We start from the raw sequence: 14666 nt of genomic DNA on the forward strand, positions 1-14666 counted from the left end.
TATCTATTACTTTGCCTTCTATTACTATTACAATTACAATTACAGCCAGGAACTTGTGATCTATTACTATTACTATTACTTTGAAAACCCTGTAATAGTCTATTACTATTACTATTACCCCATGTCTGCCAGACAGTAGAGCCACTCAGTTACTCTGGTGCCACCACATGCAGGCATCCCTCTCCAGCACCTGAATACGACCTTTTTTGCATGAATATTACAGATCCGTACACTTGGACTTGATGACAAATGTGACACAGTGTGATTAACTCTTTCAATCCAACAATGTACATCTTATTTCATTCCAGCTGCCACCACACCATTTTACTCAGCTTAGGAGACCACCTTACAAGTGATGGTGGTACTAAAGGCTATGTCTAACTCGCTCAGTTCTAAAAGTACCTGGACTCTTTTCCGCTGAAAAACATCATCTGGAAGGAGCAAGAATAAAAGCAAAATACAGGAATTCTGCACTACGTCTGGGATGTTCCATTATATCAACTTTTTTCATACACATGGTACAGTCAATTTAGGAAACTTATTGCATAACTGTACAGGCAGCGATGGAACTCTTGATAGGCAATCATTTTTGTAACTTATGTGGACTTTAACCTATTCATTCTAATTACATTTTATTCTGGCTGCTACCAGACAGTTATATAATATATACCTGAATATAGAGTATATCTTCAACCTAAATACAGTAATATCTAGAACACTGATTCCCAAACTGTATGATATAGCACACTGGAGTGCCAAAAAAATTTGCTGAAGATGTAGATCTGTGCTATCACATTTGTCTTTCTTTCCTCTTCCTTCTGCCTATGGGTGACTCTACACTGAGTGACAAGCCAAATGGTTTCCTGGTGTACAGGAAACCATTTACTATGCTGGGTGGTAACCATATAACCAAATTATGGCGCCTGGTGGTTTAGTGGGTAATTAAAGCTCTCCAATCTGATTGAGCCTGTGTAGGTTTATATCCAAGGGGTGGTTGGGGTTGACTGCCCACATAATGCCACTCAAGGATGAGTGAGACTGGTCACTCTCATCTTTAATGTCAGGACCAACTTGCCTAGCCTCGGGCTCCCACGCTCATGAGGCAACCAAGGATTGGATGATGGATGGATGGATGTTCATAAATATATATCCATCCATCCATCATCCAAATCCTACATTGCCCCACGAGGAGCATAGGAGCCCGGGGCTAGGCAAGTTGGTCCTGACATTTAAGATGAGAGTGACCAGTCTCACTCATCCCTGAGTGGCATTACGTGAGCAATAAATCCCAACCACCCCTTGGACAGATACCTTCACCAGCTCAATCTGATTGGGGCCGTCTTAATTACCCAATAAACCACCAGGTGCCATAATTTGGTTATATGGTTATCACCCAGCGTAGTAAATGGTTTCTTGGTGTACAGGAAACCATTTGGCTTGTCACTCAGTGTAAAGTCACCCATAGGCAAAAGAGGAATGAATGAAGGAATGAAAGGCAGAAGAGAGAGTGTAAAGTCACCCACAGGCAGAAGGATGAATGCTATATGTATATGTATAAAACCCTATTACAATATTATTTTAATGAAAAAAAAAAGTGTGTGTGTGTGTGTGTGTGTGTGTGTGTGTGTGTGTGTGTGTGTGTGTGTGTGTGTGTGTGTGTGTGTGTGTGTGTGTGTGTGCGCACGCGCACCATATTTGCACAAGACTGAAAACCGCTGATCTACAGGAAGCAAATAAAATGTCGCCTAAATGAAAGGGTTAACTAATAATATTTTTTGAAAAATTCAACAGGCAAAGCATGATAATAGTTTCCTGGAAGCCAGGAAACCATTTACAACCATATGACCAACCTATACGTGTTTCCTACGTGTCAACATGTGGGTTGGCAGAATAGTGCCCCTTCCCATAATACAACTAACACAAACGGCCACCCCTTATGAGATTACGGCATTGAGTCACATCTAGATAGATAGAAACATACTAAGATGCTGATGACTCGCTAAATATTCTGGGACTGAAGGGGTTCAGGTGGTGTGGTACAACTGTCTCCCACACACACAGGGTTGTATTGTAGGTGGCATAGGAGGCTCTGTAGCACCTCTTCCTTAGCAAGATTTTTTTGCATATCACAACTCAACATCCTCTTGTTACTGTACTTATATTGCTTTATTCTCAATAACTCTGCATCAGTAATATACAAGAGGAAACAACCGTGTATAAGCAGAATAAACCACCAAGGAAGAGGCATAAGGAAATCAAAACCACTCACAACATAATCCCTAGGCAGTGCACCAGTATTATTCAGCTGTCAACAGGCAACAGTATAATTCAAGCACATTTATTACCTGTTACATTCAATATTATAAGTCAGTGATGTAATGCCTGCAAGACAAAGCCAGGATTTCACAGGCTTGAATTGTGAGTGAATGAGTGTGTGGCCCATCTCACCAAACATGCTGTTGATATTCTCTCTCTGTCTTGTCTCCTCTTTCCTTGCTTTCTAGACCCTACCTCACCCTGTTCCTAAATGGGAAACAAAAGGCCAAGATAATGATGATGACAATGTTATTTTTTTTTTCCTCCCCCACAGAACTGGCATTGTCAATTGGGTGATACTGGTAATTTACTTTTAAAGGTTGATATGGGATTTGAACCCACTGAGCCAAAGATGTCAATTTAATATATGATAATTCTTGACATATGCTCAGTGTTTTATTTACTTTTAGACAGACTCTCCGAAGCGAGGGGGTTAGATATAGCATTAATTAACCTCTTCAACATAGGCCTTCTTATGCTTAAAATTACAAAGTAGCAGTAACAATAACCTAAATAATACACCATCTGGAGCCATGGTATTAAGAGGCCATTTTCTGTAATCCACTACTGGCTGTACCCTTCAGTCTGATAATATATTTGTTATATTATTCTTACTTTCTCCACACAACTTTATCCACATTATGAAGGGGTTAATGATGGTTGTATCTAACCCCTCCAGTCCTATAAGTCTCTCCTAAGCTGGACAGAACTGCCCAGAGAAAGTAAGAACAAACTAAAATATACAATAGAAGGAAAAGACAAGGAGCAGAAAAGACCATAATATAAAGTGAGACTTATAACAAGGACTTACTGTACATAAAACAATCTGCATAATATATCTTAGTTCACACCAGCTTACTCTACCAAGATCTCTGCAATATCAGTTCACTGAAGCTCATTCCTACATATTACATATAAAAATTTGTTAATATATTGCACATCTGGTCCCATTGTAACAAAATATCCACTTCTTAATTATACAGTATATATAAAAGCTATTATATCATGTCTGGATATGAAAATATGAAAGCATTTATACTATTATGGAAGTACCACAGACAATGGAGTTGTTTATGACTCACACAGCAAAATATATGACATTCTGCAACTGGCTTTGGGTATCAGTATTTCAAAAATACAAAATAGTTTGCCTCATGTACATGTGCAGACACAAATATTGATTCACTTCATAATGATAAATGTAAAGATAGTGAGCAACAACTTTCAAATCCCAGTGCAGCAACCTTCAGATACCAACTCTCCCTCCCCCCCTCCCCTTTTTTATGTAATATGTAACAGTTTCATAACTGTTCAAGTAGTACAAATAAGTGGAGAAATATTTTTGTCTGCAACTGTACAGATGATATGGTGTAAAAGGATGGACTTATGTGTTCAGTCAGAATGTTCTTTTTTCTTAGCAGTAGTGACTTTGGATATAACAGCTGATGTTCCTGATGCCACAGTTCCAGCTGTGCCTGCAACCACAGCACCAGCAGTTCCCACCACAGCTGCACCAACATTGTACGTTGTACCAGCCACCCATTTCACACCAGACACTCCAGCACCCATCGTCCCTGACCCTGTCAAAATACATGGTTGAAATCCATGGGATGATTGCACTTTACTGTTCAAAATATGACACTCTGCAGTGAGTGTAACACTGTCAAAAAACTCATTCAAAGGTAAGTACGATTAACCCCTTGGCTGCAATGCATTCTATGACCTCAATAAAATAATCTGTTGCTAGCTAGGAAACAGTACAAAGTTCTTAGTCATATTGCTAATTGTGATAATTTTGTGCTAACACTTTTGCTGTCCTGGTTTCTCTCATGTATTTCCGAGTCAGAGGGTTATAACTCTGTCTAGTAGCAAAAGATGATGCTTCTAAGCTGGTGGCTACTTCCTTTTTTGAGGGGCCAAATCTTCCCCACTTGTCATCTCCCCAAGTGGCTACACCATTGCATTTATCAGAGTGGGGGAGATGTTTGTGGTTAGAACATGTGCTGGCCTTCTGGGACTGGATCCATTGCCAGCATACAAATAGCATCAACACATGCACAACAAATAATAGACAAATACATACATAAATCATACATAACACTTCATTGTAGTCAGGGGTAATGACCAACTGTAACCAGTCATTTCCCTCCTGGTCACAAGTGCTAAAGATACAGAAGTGCTGTGCACCCTGTTCCAACAAAGTATACATATGTCCCAGCTGCAATTATCAGGTAACTTAAGCAAGAGCCCAAGGAGGATTTATTCATCCATCCATCATCCAATCCTATGTTGCCCAACGAGAAGCGTAGGAGCCAGGGGCTAGGCAAGTTGGTCCTGACATTTAAGATAAAATACAAAAAGTCTCAATAAATCAACATGGCATATGCAGCTGCCTTTAGGTATGCCTTTCCCTCTGCATTAACTGATATACCTGGAGAAGTTGCAGTGCTATAAGAAATGCATAAATGATGACACATGTCTGTCTCCCCATGTCAGTGTGAATTCATTCACACACTTATTCCTCCACAGCAACTCTGCTACATACTGCATATGCCAGAAATCAATGAAAGCAATATTTTGAGGCAACTGTATAACAGTGGTAACATTCAAAGCCAACACAAACACTTGTCATGTACATCTTACACAAAACTCTCAAACTCTATGACACTGTTCCCTTTACCCCATACCGGTAATATGGGAGATGGTGATTAAGTAGTGAGAGGATGTCAGATATCTGAAAGACTGCAAGTTTGGACCCAGACTAGATCAGGGAAGGTTCACTTTTTGAACTTTATTTAAATTGGCTTTAATGATCTTCCACAAATCCAGAGAGATGCATAATGCAGTCATTAGTATGACATTTATATCAGGGCAGAAGAAGCTGGGGCAGGTGGAAAGAAAAGATAACTGGATTATCTGTGCAACCAACTGTAAAGGTCTCCAGAGATGCCTTCACATGGTGTGACACTGATATAACCATATTCAGTACCTCTGCTACCCTACTGTACAAATATTCCTCATGCCCCTAGCCTCTGAAAGGGGGATGGTGGGTTGAAAAAGGGCAACTTCAGCCTGTAACACACTGGATTTACACACACATCAGCCTGGGGCTGCAATAAATACAATGAACTATAAAATGTCCACAGAAAGGTACTCAAAACACACTGCATATCATACATAATATGTATACATGCTATCACCATTAACAAAGCTATTTTAGGCCAGTTAAATGTAGTTGGTCTTGTACAATATAATTTGCTTAGCATAGTTCACATTAAAAATAATAACCTCTACTGCCACTTGGTACAAAAAGATCTCATTATATGCCACTTTTTTTTATTATATTTATTGTAATTTACAGAAAAATTGTCCATTAAATTCTACTATCATCTAAAAAGCTGATACAGTAGTTACACCAATTTACCCTAAATGTCGTGAATAAACACAGAGGACTTGCTGAACACTTGTGAGCCACAGTTTAACTCACACTCCACCACTACCACTGGCCGGAGAAGAAGTCACAACCAAGTCATTTCACCAATGATTTATTGTATCATTCAGTGTGTACAGGGTTGGCTGAAGCTTTGCCACACTACAACAGGTGCAGTTCATGATGATGCATATACTGTGCTCATGTGCTCTACCAAAGTTTAACCCCTTGACTACTGATGATGTAATTTTTGGTTTTGTTTGGCTGAAGCCACACTGATTATGTTCAACTTAACAGAAGCCACTCACACAGGAGGGTTTTACTGTAACCGCATCTTACCACTCCAGTTCAAAAAGTCTACACTAAGTTGAATAAAACTGTTATGACATCAAAAATATGTGTGAAAAGGACATTTTTGTGCTGAATGAGTTAATACTGCCAACCCCCTGATTACAACTTCTCTCTGAGCAGTGGTATGGGTACAAGGCAGGCAACAACTATGACTCACTGATTTATTTCCAAACAATGGTAAGCATGTACATTGGAAAGGCCAAGAAGGTTAGTAAGTAGGATGGTAAATTGGCAGGTTGGTCAACAGGTAGGTAGGTAGGTACGAAGAGGGGCTTGTAAAGAGGAAGGTAGGCAGGTTGGTAAGTGGTAAGCTAAGCAGGCAGGTCAGTAGGTACGATGGTCACTTGTAACTAGGTACTGCACGTAGGTAGGTGGGTAGGTATGTTGGGAGGTTGGTGAACAGGATGGTAGGAAAGTTGGTAGGAATGACAGACGGTAGACAGGCTGGTAAACAGGAAGGTAGGCAGGTTGTTATGCAGGTAGGTAGGTATATAGGTCAGCAGATTGGTATGTGGACTCACCAACATTATATATCCCTGAGGCGACCCCTGTGACGGCTCTCTTGAGGTATCCTGGCTGCTCTTTCAGAGTGTCGGGCTCCTGCTGTGAAGGCGATGGGGGGGTGGACGGGGAGGGAGGGCTGGAGGAAGAGTTTGGAGGGTTGGAAGTACTGGCATCACTTGGACCCTGAAACAAACATTTCAACTACAATACAGAGTTCATTATTATACAATCACTACAAAAAGGATGCACATTTTTAATTTACCTGAGAGAAAGAGAGAGAGAGAATAATAAAAAAAGAACATACAATACAAAATAAGAACAAAGTGAACAAACAGGAACAATGACAGAAGGAAAGAAAAGGAAAAAAGGGAGGAAAATTACGGGATAAAATGAAGGGACTGAGAATAACAAGATTATGGCTACCTATACAAAAGCCAAGAACCTGTGCACTTCCTGCAATACTGTACCATAATACTGTATATGAACATCTTGGGAAATATCCAAACATGACATGACTGATGGTGGGAGTGGGGCTTATGTTGCTTTATGAAAATGATGTTATGCTGTGTTAGAACTGGTATGTGCAACTGCAGATGTGATGGCACATACAAAAGTTCTGCAGTTACAAATTACGTATCTTGTACATTACTGTACATTTGTGATAATGAATAATACATCTACCAATCAAAATAATCATTTATCAAAGAAAAAAATATTATGAAATATTTAAACACCAAGAGGACTCTCCCTCCATGCTATGGGATTTTTGTATGCGGCATGTGTTAGGAGTGTAATGCTATATGGTTGTGAGACCTGGGTAGTAAAGGAAGAAAATATTTGGAGGTTCAAGAGTACAGAAATGACAATGATAGGGTGGATGTGTAGTGTGTCCATAAGTGCAAGGCCTGAGGGGGCTTGGGTTACAATGGGAGAGTTGAGAGGTAGGATGGGACTGAAGTGTATTGGTGTTGTGATGACGAGGGGTAAATTGAGGTGGTCTGGGCATGTGGAGAGGATGGGGGATGATAATTGGGCGCAGAAAGTGAGAAATGTTAACATTAGGGTAGGGTTGTGAAAGGTAAACCAAACAACTGGGATGAGGTCACTGAGCATAACCTCAGGGATAAGGGACTGAATAGGGAGGCTGCTAGAGATTGAGCAGCACGGAGAACTACCATTAGGTAACCAAGGCTGACACATGCAAGCACGTTAGGCCGCCATCACACAAGGCCACCAGTGGCTGCCACTGTGGCCTCATGTGAAGGGGCCGGCAACTAGTGTAGCCGTATGAAAGCTACGATTTGAAACAATGCTTTACAGTGAGTGGCAGCAACCACCAGCAGTGAACACTAGTTGCGCGTGTGAGCCACTGCCAGGACCTGGTTGCCGGCCAGGCAACCGCAGTGGCCTCGTATGAAAGGCTCCATTGAAAACTATGGGAGATAACTAATTGCGGCCACTGGTGGCCTCGTGGGAAAGCGGCCTCAGAGCCTTCCAAAACAAGATGAAATTATTTACATCAGTGTATTGTTACAGTGTTTTAGCAATGTCCTTGGATGTGTGTTACCTTATGCTGAGTCTGTGTCTCTACTCTCTCTATCAGGTGTGATCAGCTGACGATGCCACTTCACACAAATGTGACCAACTAAATCTTAAGGGTAAAGTAAAATCATGAATACAGGCAAGATAGCCCACTGTGATGGGATAGGTTGAGATGGTTCACATATGAAGGAGATTTGTAAAAATAATTGTCTATCTATCTATCTATAGCCCGACGCCCTAATCCCGCAAAGGGTGGCTGCAGACAAAACGCCTCCAAGTCACTCTGTCACCCACCATTTGACTCCCCTCCCCCCAACTCACCCCCCCCTCCCTCATATACCTCTCAACTCCATCCCTCCACCTCATCCTCGGTCTACCCCTCCCTCTCCCTCCCTCCACCTCACCTACATACACCCTCTTAGTCAGTCTTTCATTCTCCATCCTCTCCACATGTCCAAACCACCTCAGTGTATTTCTCCTAATCTTTTCAACCACATCCACATCTACCCCACAACGTTCCTTCACTTCTTCATTCGTCAACCTGTCCCTCCACGTCACTCCACATGCTCCTCTCAAGTAACTCATTTCCACTGCTCTCACTCTTGACTTGTTCCCTTCTTGCAAGGTCCACGCCTCGCTTCCATACGTCAGGGTAGGGATCACAATACCATCATTCAGTGACTTCTTAACTTCCATACTCACCTCCCTATTTCTCATCACTGCTTTCAGTGTACCAACAACCTTCCTTCCCTGCTGTACCCTTTCATTTACTTCATCCCCCAAAGTTCCATCCTTACTCATCACACTACCCAAGTATTTGAATGCACTCACATTCTCCATATTCTCACCATCCAACCTCACTACACACTGTGACTTCATTCCTCTCAAACACCATAACTTTACTTTTGTTTACATTAACTTTCAGCTTCCTCCTCCTACACACTGTCCCAAATTCATTCACCAAACCTTGCAACTCCCATTCATCTTCACTCAACAATACTGTATCATCAGCAAACAGCAACACTGGAAGCTTCCAAATCTCACCCTCATTCATTAGGGCCACCCCCACATCCACTGCCCTACCTTGAACCTCCTTTACAACCCAATCCATATATATATTAAACAGCCATGGAGACATTACACACCCCTGTTTCAGTCCCACACTGAGATCAAAGAACTCTCTCAGCTCACCATCCACTCGCACTGTAGCCCTAGCTCCCTCATACATACTCTTCACAGCACTCAACAATTTCCCCTCCACTCCATATATTCTTAATACCTTCCACATACCTTGCCTATCTATTCTGTCATAAGCTTTCTCCAAGTCCATGAAGGCAGCATACACTTTCCTTCCCTTCTCTAGATACTTCTCCACTAAACATCTTAAAACAAATATCTGGTCTACACACCCTTTTCCCTTCCTAAATCCCCCTTGTTCTTCTCCAACTAGCTCCTCTGTCATATGCCTAACCCTATCAATGAGTATTCTACCATATATTTTACCAGTCACACTAAGATGGCAAATACCCCTATGGTTACCACATACTTCTCTCTCCCCTTTTCCTTTGTACAGAGGAACAATTATACCTGATTTCCAGTCCTCTGGAACCCTTCCCTCTTCCCAAGCCAATCTACACAACTTCCATATCCACTCCACAACAATCTCACCCCCATACCTAAGCATTTCACCACACACTCCATCAATTCCTGGGGCCTTTCCCAGCTTAATCTTCTTCATCGCTTCCACTACTTCCGACCTACTGATCTCTTCCTCCCTCCTCTCATCTCTTCTTCTCCCAATCATTCCCCAACCACTTATACTCACACTGCTCTCACTCTCTACATTCAACAAATCCTCAAAGTGCTCCTTCCATCTCCTCAATTTCTCTCTCTTCTCCACCAACAATCTATTATTCCTATCTTTCACTCCCCTACTATTTCCCCTTTCACACTGCCTTACTTTCTTTACCTCCTTCCAAAACTATTTCTTACTCTCCCTCCATTTCACACTCAGATTCCTCCCAAACTCTTCATCCACTTTCTTCTTACTCTCCTTCACCAGTCTCTTAACCTCCCTTCTCCTGCTCACATATACCTCTCTCTTCTTTCTCTCATCTTCTGCCCTACCTCTACTCGCCAACCATTCACCATATGCCTTCTTCTTTTGTTCCACAGCTCATTTCACCTCATCATTCCACCATGCTGTCCCTTGCACACCCTTGCATATCCTCCTCACTCCACAAACCGCCTCACACGCTGCGCTTATCTCTTTCGTGAATATCTTACATACGTCTTCCACCCCTTCCATCTGCTCTAGCTCATACCTTCCCAATCTTTCTTCCACTATGCTCTTATACTCTGTCCTTTTCTCACTATCTTGCAATTTCTCCACTCTTCTCACAGGAGCTGCTTCCTCCTGTCTTCCCCTTCCCCTCCTCAACCACTTTCTTTGCAGCTCTACCTTGGCCATCACTAAGTGATGGTCCGAGACTCCATTCCCCCACCCTCTCCACACCCTTGCATCCAACACTTGTCTTCTCATTCGCTCATCCACACACACGTAGTCTATCATTGCCTTTCGTTCAACAAGTTCACCATCCATCCTCCTCATTACTCTCCATGTATACCGGTGGATCATCTTATGACGAAAGTAGGTGTTGGCTATTGCCAACCCCTTACCAGCACAGATGTCCACCAAAGCACTACCATTCCCATCTACTTCAGCTGGCACACCCCACTGACCAACCACTCCATCCACTCGTACATTCCCAACTTTGTTCATGTCTCCAATCAACAGCACTCTCTCGCTCCTCTCAAACTTGTCCATACATGCTTCTAATTGTACTGCTAGCTAATGAAGTCTGAATATCAATGTTAATGAAACTATAATGAAAAGTCTATCTATCTATCTATCTGTTCCTAGACACCTCAATCCTGTAAGGGGTGGCTGGCCACAAACAAAATGCCTCCATGTCACCTTGTCCAATGCCACTTCACTGCCTAGCTCCCAGCTCACACACCCCTCTCATATACCTCTCCACTCCATCCCTCCATCTCATCCTCAGCCTCACCTTCCCTATCCCCCCCTCCACCTCACTCGCATACACTCTCCTCACTAGTCTCTCGCTCTCCATCCTCTCCACATGGCCAAACCACCTCAATGTATCTCTCCTAATGCTTTCTATCACATCCACATCCACACCACAGCACTCCTTCACTTCCTCATTTGCCAGTCTCTCTCTCCATTTAACTCCACATGTTCCTCTCAAATAACTCACTTCAGCTGCTCTCACTCTTGACTTGTGTCCTTCCAACAAGGTCCATGCTTCACTTCCATACGTCAGAGTTAGTATCACAATACAATCATGCAGTAACTTTTTTACTTCCATGCTCACTTCCCTGTTCCTTATCACTGCTTTCAAGGAACCTGCAACATTTCTTCTCTGCTGCACCCTTTCAAGCACTTCACCCTCTGAACTACTGTCCTTACTCATCACACTACCCAAGTACTTAAATGCACTCACATTTTCCATTTCCTCCTCATCCAGCCTCACTGTACATTCAGTGACTTCATTTCTCTTGAAGACCATTACTGTACTCTTCCCTACATTCACCTTTAGATCCCGTTTCTTACACACACTCCCAAACTCACCCACCATGCCTTGCAGCCCCCCCTCGTCTTCATTTAACAACACAGTATTATCTGCACACAGTACATGGAGTTTCCAAACACTGCCTTCTCTCATTAGGGTCATTCCAACATCCACTGCCTTGCCTTGTATCTCTTTTATAATCCCATCCATATACAGACTGAACAAGCATGGGGACATGATGTATCCTTGTTTCAATCCAACATTCAGATAGGAAAATTCACTCAGTTCACTATCCACACACACTGCAGCCTTAGCACCCTCATACATACTCTTCACAGCTTTCAACAACAACTTCCCATTTACTCCATATATCCTTAACACTTTCCATATTTCTTGTCTATTCACTCTGTCATGTGCTTTCTCCAAAACCATGAAGGCCAAATACAACTTCTTTCCCTTCTCTAGAAACTTTTCCACAAAAGACCTAAGGATAAGTATCTGATCTACACAACCTCTTGCCTTCCTAAAACCTCCCTGTTCTTCTTCAACTAATTCCTCTGTTCTTTCTATAACTCAGTCAATAAGTATCCTACCATATATTTTTCCTATTACACTAAGAAGACAAGATTACCACACACTTTTTTTCCTTTTTTTCAGGGGAATGATTATACCTGACTTCCAATCCTCCAGGACTCTACCTTCCTCCCAGGCCAATCTGCACATCTTCCATATCCATTCTACTACTATCTCTCCCCCATGCTTCAGCATTTCACCACACACTCCATCAATTCCTGGGGCTTTCCCCATTTTGCCTCCATCATTGCTTCCACTACTTCCATCCTACTGATTCCTTCCTCTCTTCTCACATCCCTCTTTCTCCCAGCCATTCCCCAACCACTAATACTCACATTACTTTCATTCTCTATATTCAACAATTCCTTAACCCGCCCCGTCCCGGAGACGTGAATTCACGTCCTCACATGATGTGCACTCATATCCCGGAGACGTAAATTAACGCGGCAACATTGCAAGGTCCCTAATTTGCACAATTTTCAATTTTTGCGAGCGATTTTTGGCACGTATACACGGGACACCTTCCTCTACAAGATGCCAAGCAGGGACAATGCCTTACACCGCATAACCTCTCCCCCCCCCCCTGCACGTCATTGTCTCGGCAATTCACCTGTTACCAGTGACCTGGCCAATAAAGACATTCAGGGCCAGAGTGATTCCCCAATCAATGACAATGTGGAGGACAAAGTTTACATAGCATTATAGGAAGAAACAGCCAGAAATGATGATCAAGTAATGTGGGAAAAAAAGGTCATGAATGGTGATGAGTTAGTGAGCGAAACAATGCTTATAATGCCTATATTACTGTTTGAAAACCAATATACTCTTGTACTACATATAAATTTGTACCAAGTAAATAAATAAATACTGTTTATGAGTGGATAAAATAGTTACCCTCCCATAGAACTCGTTTTCTTTGGTGCCAGCCTGTTAGAAAACCCAGTCAGGTAAGGAGGTACTCGTACCTGGATAGAGTATTTTAAACCTCAGGTGAGCGATTTCTCTATGAATTTTTGATGTTTCTCACCAAAAGCGAATGTTTGTGCCTAAAAAAAAACAAGGTCCAAAAATGTCAGGACTGGGGTGTACCACAGCCCAGAAAACGTCGGGATGGGGCGGGTTAAAGTGCTCTCTCCATCTGCTCACTTTTTCTCCCTTCTCCAATGGTAATCTACCATTTTTATCTTTCATTCCTAGACTTACTTCTGTATCACCCTGTCTAACTCTCTTTACCTCTTTCCAGAACATTTTCTTACATTCCCTCCACTTTACACTCAAATTCCCTCCAAATTCCTCATCCACCCTCTTCTTTCTCTCTCTTACTAATCTTTTCACCTCTCTATTCCTACCTACATATAGCCCTCTCCTCTGTCTCTCAGCTTCCTCCACACCCATTTCTCATCCACTCACATTATGCTTTCTTCTCTTGCACCACAGCCTGTCTCACCTCTTCATTCCACCATGCTGTTCCTTGCACTCCCTTTTGTCTTCTCTTCACTCCACACACCACCTCACATGCTGCACAGATTTCTTCTGTGAATATCTTGCACACACCTTCCACTTCCCACATCTGCTCCAAATCATAATAATGAAAATTCATCCTAGACAAGTATGAGATGAGCCAGTAGGATCTGATCTTGGAGCTTAGGGTTAAGTTATGGAGGTAACAAAGTATTATCCTTTGGTCTAGTACTGTATTTGAAACTCTGGTGTGTTGCTTAGTGAGATATCACTTCAACTGCCAGCTGACTGCTAACTAGGTAAGCTGGGTAGCTGGGACAACCATTCACAGTTAATATAATTCTGCAAAATTCTGAGTCATAGAATAAGTCTTCACTTTTGGCACAGTCAAACCACTTCCACCCCCAGTGTTACACTCTCACTGAACCCCAAACACCTGCATAATGGCATCTCATTATGGCACTGGACCTGGCAAAACAGTCAGAACTCACAGCTGTGTTCACTGTGATAAATCCAGTCACTCTTTTCTGTGAGATCTTCAACCCCAGCATGACTTTCTCATCCCACATTATGAAAGTGGAGGAAAGAAGTAATTTTTTAAACTATTATGGTCAAGTTTTATCCATAATGAATATTTGAAATGTCTGATAATTATCTTCTACCATCACCCTGAATCTGCTGAGTTAAGAAGCAATGGCATCAGTGTCAACACTCACAGCAGCACTATGAAATCGGGCATAAAGTCTACTGTATATATATTGCTGATGGCTTTGGTCAAGCACACACAAGCAAGCTTCTTTTCACCCACTAATGGCAACTTGGTGTGCCACCAGTAAGTAGCATGGGCAGGTGGCCACCTTTTTATTGGCTGTAACAATGTATTTTAATAAGTTCTT

General features: G+C 42.2%; 1 protein-coding gene across 1 annotated transcript; it reads right to left on the minus strand.

Moving 5' to 3' along the window:
* Positions 1-3708: 3708 nt before the first annotated feature.
* Positions 3709-14339, minus strand: LOC145398782 (uncharacterized). Its single transcript, XM_080271591.1, has 3 exons — positions 14262-14339; positions 6619-6784; positions 3709-3896 (listed from the first exon to the last, which is right to left on the minus strand). The coding sequence occupies exons 1-3, from the start codon at positions 14337-14339 to the stop codon at positions 3709-3711; spliced, it is 432 nt and encodes a 143-aa protein (XP_080127717.1).
* Positions 14340-14666: the final 327 nt, after the last annotated feature.

The sequence above is a fragment of the Coenobita brevimanus genome, chromosome 46 (assembly GCF_032717465.1).
Source record: "Coenobita brevimanus isolate Jiangsu-jjx chromosome 46, ASM3271746v2, whole genome shotgun sequence".
Lineage (NCBI taxonomy): Eukaryota > Metazoa > Arthropoda > Malacostraca > Decapoda > Coenobitidae > Coenobita > Coenobita brevimanus.

What these genes read in the sequence shown, in the direction of transcription:
- LOC145398782 (XM_080271591.1), bottom strand. Translation starts at nt 14,339, where the DNA reads ATGTGGGATGAGAAAGTCATGCTGGGGTTGAAGATCTCACAGAAAAGA. An exon ending in TTATCACAGTGAACACAGCT is followed by an intron (nt 6,785 to 14,261) that starts GTGAGTTCTGAC and finishes TGTTTGTTTCAG; the next exon opens with GGTCCAAGTGATGCCAGTAC. An exon ending in CTCAGGGATATATAATGTTG is followed by an intron (nt 3,897 to 6,618) that starts GTGAGTCCACAT and finishes GTATTTTGACAG; the next exon opens with GGTCAGGGACGATGGGTGCT.